Source organism: Octopus sinensis, linkage group LG30, assembly GCF_006345805.1.
Source record: "Octopus sinensis linkage group LG30, ASM634580v1, whole genome shotgun sequence".
Lineage (NCBI taxonomy): Eukaryota > Metazoa > Mollusca > Cephalopoda > Octopoda > Octopodidae > Octopus > Octopus sinensis.
This window is the reverse complement of record NC_043026.1, coordinates 5,001-15,000: the sequence shown is the minus strand read 5'-3', so window position 1 is coordinate 15,000 and position 10,000 is coordinate 5,001. Positions and strand designations below refer to the sequence as shown.

General features: G+C 39.0%; 1 protein-coding gene across 1 annotated transcript in view; it reads right to left on the bottom strand.

Moving 5' to 3' along the window:
- LOC118768575 overlaps nt 1-9,263 on the bottom strand; it is a 62,046-nt gene extending 52,783 nt beyond the window's left edge. Inside the window, exons 1-2 of the mRNA XM_036515344.1 lie at nt 8,898-9,263; nt 6,223-6,401 (exon numbers count right to left, since the gene is read on the bottom strand). Coding sequence (XP_036371237.1) covers nt 6,223-6,401; nt 8,898-9,228 — 510 coding nt within the window. The 5' untranslated portion in view covers nt 9,229-9,263. The remainder of the gene's footprint in view (nt 1-6,222; nt 6,402-8,897) is intronic.
- Between the last annotated feature and the right edge of the window lie 737 nt (nt 9,264-10,000).

The following is a 10,000-nucleotide window of genomic DNA, read 5'->3' as shown; positions in this document are numbered from 1 at the left end:
ACAGTAATTTTATTCAGCTGAATACACGTTATTGATTGGTTGAAATTACCGAAATACGCCAACTTTAACGTGAAATAACTTCGTAAATATAAGTTTTTCTCAAAAATGCTAAGAGTAAAATATGTTTTATATGACACATTCTACCAGTGTCTGAAGTTTCAAAGTGTTTAGTTACGAAAAAATTATTTTCTAAATCTGTAGGTCAAAAGGTAAAGATCCTATAACGAGATAATAAATAACGTCCTCGCAAACCATTCTACTCAAGATACACAATACTTTTACTTACACTCGACAATACGCAACTCTCCGCTTTACACAGCTCGATTTATTTTATTTAGGCGCATGGCCTTTATAAAGAGGGAACACCACCACAAGGACAGAGAAAACAAGACAATGGGGTACATATAAAACATATCGAATGGACTATGATTATGATAAGAAATGAGGATGAAATGGCTTACTCGCCACCTGCAAAGGAAGCAGTTTCATTTTACTGGTCTTTTAAATTATAGCTCACTTTACGGTCATGTATCATGTTTTTTTAAAGACACAATTACAACAAACGTTGCGTAAGATCGTCGAAAATTACCACAGGCGGCAACTCGTCGTATCTAAACTAAAGTTGTGATATTTCAACTCTTTTCTTTTTTCCAAACAGTTCTACTAATCTATTTCTTTACTACCCACGAGGGGCTAAACACAGAGAGGGCAAACAAGGACAGACAAAGGGATTAAGTCGATTATATCGACCCCAGTGCATAACTGGTACTTATTTAATCGACCCCGAAAGGATGAAAGGCAAATTCGACCTCGGCAGAATTTGAACTCAGAACGAAACGGCAGACGAAATGCGGCTACGCATTTCCCCCGGCGTGCTAACGTTTCTGCCAGCTCGCCGCTAATCTCTCCCCTCTTTCTCTCCCCAACAGCACGCCCGTCTTACCTTCATGGTTTGCCAATTTCACTCTGATAACATTTTCCATCTTTGTTACCTTCTTTTCGATTTCAACATTTTTTTCGTATTATACGAGGTTTACTAACTTTCTCCCTCTAGGTATCTTTCTCTGATGTCTTCCACCACTCTCTTCGTTGATACAATTTTCTCTGTCTCGAATTCGCTGTCTCTTTCGTTTTCATTCTCCTGTCGTGCTCCTTCTTCCTTACTGGTTGAAGGCAACGGTTGCTGTGTTCGCATTTCACTTGAGTTTCCATTTTTCTTCTTTACTTTCTTGTTCTCTTCCTCGTTTGTTTTCCTTTTTCTCTCTTTGAGGCTTTTAGGTGATGATTCTAAATTCGTTTTCCTTTTCACCACCTAAATTGTTCGTCCTTGTTCTCCTTCATGTGACCCCGTACTCCACACACAAAACATATTGGAGGTCTACGTTCCACAACAATCTTTAATCTGGTCTCATCTGGCAACATCAGCTCTTCCATAATCTAAGGTCTGGCAGTCTTATATAGATTATTACTTCTAGCCCATATTCCCATTAGTTCACTTCCGTAGTCTTTGACATTTTAAAAACTTCTTTTTCATCCTCTGTATGATAGAAGATGGCTGCCACCAGCCATGCCTCGTCAGTTTCAGGGGTCACTCTACTTGTTCTTACTCTGGCCGCACGTTTACCACAGTAAGTAGGTAGTTGTATCCACTGCTACAGTAGAGCAGTAGAGTTCTTCTTTGCTGCATTTTCGTTTATGAAGCGCACCTCCACCGTGCCAAACTCCCGTCCTCTGGTGTAGAATGTAGTCAATTCTTTCACCTCTTTCAAACATTCCTCTACCGCTTCTACGGCTGCTATCTCTACTTTCTTCAACGCCATGTTTAGCGTTCTATAGATGATGGTTCTCTTTTCCGTATTCTCAATAACTTTCTCAACAAGGTGTTGTATCTCTTGAAGTCCTTGTCTTTGACTTCTATTTCACGGACCTGCAGTGGCTCCGCTGACAGGTTTTGCCAGTCACCGCAGCACAACTACCTGTTTGCACTTGTCTATTCTCCATAATAATGTTTTTCACAACTTCACCCATAAACGGGGAAGAAAGAATAAAAGCCAGCTAACAACAACAATTCCAACAATTCAGGATTTTATCTCCTTCGAAGTATTTCTCTTCTGATGCAACACAATTGATGAAGCATCGTTTCAATCGATGGGAACATCCCTGGAACTCATTTCTGGGGATAGCCAGCAGCTGCCTCGTGACATTCTCTAGAATTTTCTGGACATCTTCAAATCTTTTGGGCCTTCCACTACGAAGACCTTCGTTCCGGTGTCATAACAACAGGCACAAGATTTTCACCTGTAATAACGTTTTTCTAACAGTCTTCGACTTCCAAGTCACAATCAAAAAGAGATTCTGCACCGCTGACAGCCTTTCTTCTTCTTGAGACAACCACACTCAAGACACTTTACATCCCAAAACTGCTATAAACAACGGAAGTGAGTGAGAATTTTATAACCACCGTGAATGATCACCATATTTCATTCTGTAACTGCCACCTCTGAAGTGTGCAGTGTTACATAATAGATCGGACTCTTCCTTAACATTCCATTGAACCCTTAGTGACAAAACGATGGGTTAGATCGGCTGTAATGTATTTTTTAAAGCTGTACATATTATATATATATATTACATATATTATATATATTATATATTATACGTATGTATGTATGTATGTATGTATGTATGTATGTATGTATGTATGTATGTATGTATGTATGTATGTATGTATATATATATATGTATGTATCTATCTATCTCTCTATATAGGTATATAATATATATATATATATTGTTTGTGTCATAAGGATACATTTTATTTGATATTTAGAATACATCGCAATATCTTACAAATTTTCAAGCCGATCACGTGTTATCTGTCTCCATTTTGGTTTAAAACACAAAATGGAGACGAACGCTGTTCCTTCATTTGATCCCCTTGAAAAATTGTTGAGGTATTAAGCTATTTTCTTCACGTGAAACCATAAATAGACTTAATACAAATATAGAATATTTATTCACAAATGCGATGTTGAACACTCACTCTAATTGTTTGACATTTACAACAATATGTATACTCACACATAAACACGCGCACATAAACACACACACACACACACACACATACACACACAGACACACACACATACATATCTGGTCAGATGTGAAATGGAACAACAACAACATCTGGAAAGAGAGAAAGAGAATCACAACTTCAAAGACTGATGTTGGACAGAATATTTGTATGGATTCTTTATTAACAGATAATACTTGACGTCTGTGCATCACTAGTGGTGGTCAGCTAGATTGGCTGAACGTGAACAACAACAACAGCTGGAAAGAGAGAAAGAGAATCACAACTTCAAAGTGATAATACTTGACGTGTGTGCATCACTAGTGGTGGTCAGCTAGATTGGCTGAACGTGAACAACAACAACAGCTGGAAAGACAGAAAGAGAATCACAACATCTGGAAGTCTTTGCACTATCAGAACTGATAAGACAAGTGGACGAAGGCGAGAGAGTAATTAAGAGAATCTGGGTATGTCGACTCCAATGTGGTCCAGACAGCGTAGGATTTCACAAACTTCACTGCAAAGAGTCTCCAGCAGCCTTAAACTTTTTCCATACAAGGTACTGTTGGTTCATCAGTTGAAGTCCCACAATTATGAACATGGACTTCAATACGCTGTCAGAATTCAGGAATTGGCACGAAGTGACTCAAATTTTACACGAAAATTCATCATGTCTGATGAAGCTCTCTTTCATTTCAATGAGTTCGTCAATTGTCGGTTTTCAGGCTCTGAGAAACCGAGAGCACTACACCAAAGAGAACAGCACTCCATAAAGCGTGAGGCTTAAAATGGACGCCGTTTAATTGATGTCATTTTTCATACGTAATCAAAAGGTATGATGAGAAAAGATCTAATGCAAATTAATCTGCTTTGTATCCCCTGTATATTGAATTAAAATTTCATACAAGTATTTGTAAAGATATGGTAGTTACATCTGGCCCACCCTGTATGTATATACATATATATATGTATTTGAAAGAATGAATCAAAATAGCTTTTCTTATAATTTTTCACTTTTCATATTTGCTTGTTTATAAGTTTAAATAAAAGGTGACTCTGATGCGAGTCTCGCTAAAAGCTGGATTTCAAACTGACAATTTAGAGCTTATTCAATGCTTAAATTGGGAGTGTTTAATTATAAGTATACAGATATACAAACACCAACACCCACACCTGCATGTACACATACACACACAAACATATCCTGTGGGTATGTGTGAGTGCTGGTGTCTGTATGTGGGTATGCTTGTAATTAAACACTCAATATTTAAGCAGTCTATCAACTCTAAATTATCGGACTGATGACTGCTTTATAAACTTATAAGCATCTAATTATTACAGTGGAAAATTTATAAGGACAGCCATTTCTATTCATATTTTTCAAATATATAATACAGTACCACAGATTTTCTATTTGTACTACTACTACTACTACTACTACTACTACTACTACTACTACTACTACTACTACTAAACTACTACTACTACTACTACTACTACTAATACTACTACTAAACTACTACTACTTCTACTACTATACACATACACCCACATACACACACACACACATACACACACACACATATATGTGTGTGTGTAGAGAGAGAGTGGGTGAAAGAGAGAGAAAGAGAAACAGAAACAGAAAGAGAAAGAAAGAGGTGCAAGCATGCTGGATTTGTAACCAAGTGATACTAGTTCAATCTCAGTGCTTGGCACCTTCTGTCATAGTTGTTGGTCAACCAATGCATTGTGGGTAAATTTGGGAGACATTTATTTGTATTTCCGTGTGTTTATAGCTTGTATTCATGTCTTTGCTTCTGTGTATATGTCTGCCTGTGTCACTTCTACTACTTCACAAATGATGTTGTTGTGTTTATGCCCCAGTAACTTAGCGGTTCGCCAAAATATCTCGACAGAATACATACCACAGGATTTGCCCTATTAAAATCCTACAAGGTGGTGTCATAACATGACCACTATCCAGTGACTGAAAAAGGCAGACGATAAAGCTCTATGTACAATGAATTTTTGTGTGTTGAGGATTGCTGGATAAATCCTTGTCTGTTAAATACTGTTGGTTGAATCAATGAATCTATACTTTCCGAAAAATGTGTAACCTTCAGAGAAGCCATTGAAACGTTCAGATTAGTAGTTAGGTGTACAGGTCAAAACGCCAGACGACATGTCCTCTTTAAATCCTTTACCTCCATATAGAGTATAGTTTCACAACAACAGATCCAAATCAGTCTCAAAATTAGGCAATGAATTTCAGTTGTCCCCAAGTGCAACCGTCAGCCAGTTTTTCAGTCCCTCCTAAACTTATTCATATTGTTTTTGATCTTCACACTTGTGTCTCCCTTGGGATATCCATCAGACGGCTTACCTTGCAAAGAGATTTGTGTCTAATCTCATTTAATGCTGTTGATCTGAGTTCCAATAGGTTCCTGGCTCACCTCTTCCTTCAAGGTTTTGTTTGTTACTCAGTCTTGCCATCTCACAAGAAGAATGACAAGCTAATTCAGTTTCAAATTCAAGTCTCACCGGGGTCCGCATGCTTTACTTTCTGCCGAATACAATAAAACTTTTACCAGTCATGTATCGTAAGCCATGGATCATAAGTTGATTTTATCGAATTTTTTTCCCATTTCCTAGTTACTCCCAGAAAAGAGAGCCTTTTGTCTATGATAAATATTCTTACTACTGTGGTTGTGGCGGATAAAATTCATCACAACACTCTTTCTTGTGTCTGAGCTATAATTCTTTCATGCATGGCAGCCGTTGCACCTGAACATTAGTCAATATCTATTGATTTTCTATGAGAAAGATGACTTTCAAAAGTCAGTCGAGGATTGTCCCGCTTGGAATCTGATGCTGACGATAGCAAAAGTGCTTGGAATGCATACATCGGTCCATGGGAGCTCTTTGAAACGTTTGTAGGTGTGTTAACAACTGTTGCCTAAGGCAAGAATATTCTCCACGGTAAATCTCACTGAAAACCGCCGTTTTTACGGGTAAAATATGTCTGAAATATATGTGAAGTGATCCAAACGATAGTTTATCTTTATGGTTATGATTATGATAATGTGTGTGTGAAGGAATCTCATTTCGTCTGTGTATGTGTGTGTGTGTGTGTATAAGTGCTTACATACCTCATCAATTGGAAGATTCACCCAGAGATCAAGAAGGGGATGTCGGAAAAAGTTCGGACAGTAGACACCATTGCATTTGTCTACATTCCAGGTTGATGGACTTCCTACAGCCCACAATGACTTATAGATTTTTGAACCAGCTCCCATAGATAGGGCATATGTTTTAATCCATCGGCTATCTGAAATGATAATAATAATAATAATAATAATCACAACAACAACAACTACAACCTCACCACCACCACCACCACCACCACCAACAACAACAACAACAACAACAACAACAACAACAACAATAAGAAGAAGAATAAAACCCAGAGCAAATACCTGCTTGGTTGACTGAAGGAACCACCTACCTATTACCTAAAACCGAAGACACAAAAAACCCAAAGAATTACCGGCCAATAACATGTCTCAACACTACCTACAAAATCCTCACATCCATAATAACGGAGAGAATGTACGCTTTCCTTGAAGAAAACCCTATCCTTCCACAAGCTCAAAAAGGTTGTAAAAGAAACTCTTATGGGTGCAAAGACCAATTGCTCATAAACAGAATGATTGTAGAGAATTGCCGGAGCAAAAACAAAAACCTGAGTATGGCATGGATAGACTACAGGAAAGCGTTTGACAGTGTCCCACATAAATGGATACTCAAGGCTCTTGTCGTCTCAAAACTCTTACAGAATAGCATGACCATGTGGAACACACGTCTCTTTCTAAGCCATAGTAATGGGATGAGCCAGTCCAACAGCATCAACATCAAACGAGGCATCTTTCAAGGTGACTCCCTCTCACCATTACTTTTTTGCATGGCACTGATCCCACTCTCAAACGAATTGGATAGTACCAGATATGGATACAAAGTTTTTAGTAAGTCAATAAACCACCTTTTCTATATGGACGACCTAAAGCTGTTTGCCAGGAAGGACCAAGAGCTAGAAGGGCTGCTAACAACTGTTAAAGAGTTTAACAATGATATCGGAACGATTTTGGCCTTGAGAAGTGTGCTAAAGCAACTTTTGTAAGAGGCAAGCTCAGGCAAACAGCTTCTGTTAAATTAGATATTGACACTACCATCAAGGAACTTGACCCACAAGAAAGTTACAAATACCTAGGAATCAACGAAGGAGATGGTATACATAATGCTACTATGAAGGAAAAAATAAGAAAGGAATACTATAGGAGAATAAGGCTTGTACTGAAGACTGAACTCAACTCCAAAAATTGCATTGAAGCCATTAACACCCTGGCACTTCCAGTAGTCCAGTACAGTTTTAACATCATTAACTGGAACCTTACGGAACTCCAACGCTTGGACAGGAAAACAAGAAAATTACTGACATCCAAGAACATGCACCACCCTAAAGCAGATGTAGACCGCCTGTATCTACCTAGAAGCAGCGGGGGAGAGGAATGATGCAATTAGAGCTGTGCTATAAGACCTCCACTGTAGGAATGAACAGGTACCTATCTAGTACAAAGGAATGGATACTGCGACTTGTGTGCGAACACGAAAGCAGCAAAAAGCTGCATTCTATTGTCAAGGAAGCTTATTAGTTCGAAAGGGAACTAGACATTAACCTTGAATCAGATGAAGAGCCGGAAACCACTGCTACCAAGCAAGCAAAGCGAATCAAGCAGACTGCCAGAAAGAACGGGCAGAATCAAAGTGAGAGGCGGTGGAGCCAGAAACCCCTGCATGGACAATATATTCTCCGAAGCCAAAATGCTGATGTAGACCAAGCAACAACCCATCAGTGGCTGAAGAGCGCAGGATTGAAAGCAGAGACTGAAGGTTTCATAATGGCAGCACAAGATCAAAGCTTGTTTACCAGAAATTACCAGGCTAACGTTCTCCGAAACGGTACTGATCCTAAATGCAGATTCTGCAACACATTTGACGAAACAATAGACCATCTCGTTTCGGGATGTCCTGTGCTGACGCCAAACGAATATAAAAATCGCCACGATAGGGTAGGACAGTATATACATTGGAAGATATGTAAACACTCCAAATTCGGCACTCCTGTTAACTGGTATGAACATCATCCTCAGCCAGTTGTTGAAAGCAAAAATGCCACCATCCTCTGGGATTTTCCAGTCAAAACTGACAGAACAATCAAGGCTAATCGACCAGACATAATTGTTAAAGACCTGCAGACTAATAGAGGTAAGCGTACCCACTGATAAAAATATATCTGTAAAGGAATTTGACAAACTTAGTAAATATAAGGACCTGGAAATCGAAATACAAAAGATGTGGATTCTTAAAACAAAAAACTGTTCCTGTTATTGTAGGTGCCCTAGGTATGATAAAAAAGGGATGTCAGAAACACCTAGACAATATCACTGGACTACCATGTCTCAAGAAAATCCAAAAGATTGTGCTAACACGTACTGCCCACATCCTTAGAAAAACCCTATCAATGTAAATGTTTGTGTTGTATTACATGGAGATATTTCTCTACTTCCCCTCCCCAAGCTGTCAGCTATATTTCAACAACTCTTAACCTTCACTTGCCCTAGGGCGCTGGGTGTGCTCCGGCAAGTGTTTGCATCAAACATGCAGATTAAAAGTAAATGACAATAATAATAATAATAATACTGGTACTTTGATCTGACCGAACGATGTAAAAATAAGTCAACAGTAATAATAAAGAAGATTCACTTACTTCTATAGAAGGAAATCTCGTTGGTGTCACTCGTGCTGACGGCTTTCACTATAGCTTTCGGTGAGTAATTCTTACAAACACGGCTGACTTTGTTGTAAGTAAAGAATTCTGATTGGCTGTTTAGAGCATAGAAGGCACATTCCGGTAGACTTGATACGATGGGGAATTGTTCTGTTGGAGAGGTCCCAATATAATCATAGGAATAACCAGGTCTCAAACGTTTGTAGTAAGCTTCATCAAATTCTTGATCTGACGTAACAGCCTGGATGGTTGTAAGAGCTAACAGAAGCACTTCCATTGCAGCAGGACGGGTAAAAGGAAACAGGGACATTCTTGGCTCTATGATTGCCAGATGGAAAAAGAAGGGAGAAAGAAATGGCATGGAAAAGAGGAAGAATGAGGTGAGGAGTGATGTAAGGTGATTCAGCAAGGAGACAAGATGAATTTTAATTAATAAAGAGGGAATGGGGTATGAAGAAAGGGTCGCACAGCATGAAAGAGTAACAGAAAAATATCCTGCAAAAGAAGAGAGAGATACAATGAGAAGATGGAGAGTGTTTGTGTGTGAGTGGAAGAATGTTTGGAAGAGAAAACGAAAAAGAAGAAATTATAATTTAGAAACATAGGTCTTGGGAAGTCTTTTAAATTGCATTCAGTATGGGGCCCTAATTGGAGATTCCCAGGGTTTTAAAGAGTTTAGAATCGTCTCTCAACCAGTGTTGTTCCAAGGTCTTATCTGACCCGGAGACGAAGTACTCGTCAAGGTTCCAGCTATAGGTTAATTAGTAATTCAGTATAGAAGATTGGGCTCATTAGCCTGGGGGTGTTGGGTGGGGTGCAACCCATTTAGGAGAAAGGAAACTCTAATTCCCAACCTCCGACACCTTGCAACAATACTAAACCATGGGAAGGTGTTTGGGTCTAAACACTGAGGGAAAATCGGGCATGAAACACCCTGAGGCAGTTCGATGCTGTCTACCAGCTCACTCTCGCAAATTCTACGACGAGGCCGATAGGGAATTGCAACGCTTGTTGTTGTTCCTTTGGGTCCATCAATGATGCAAAGAGCAGGGACATATTGCATGGTAACAATCTCCATACCA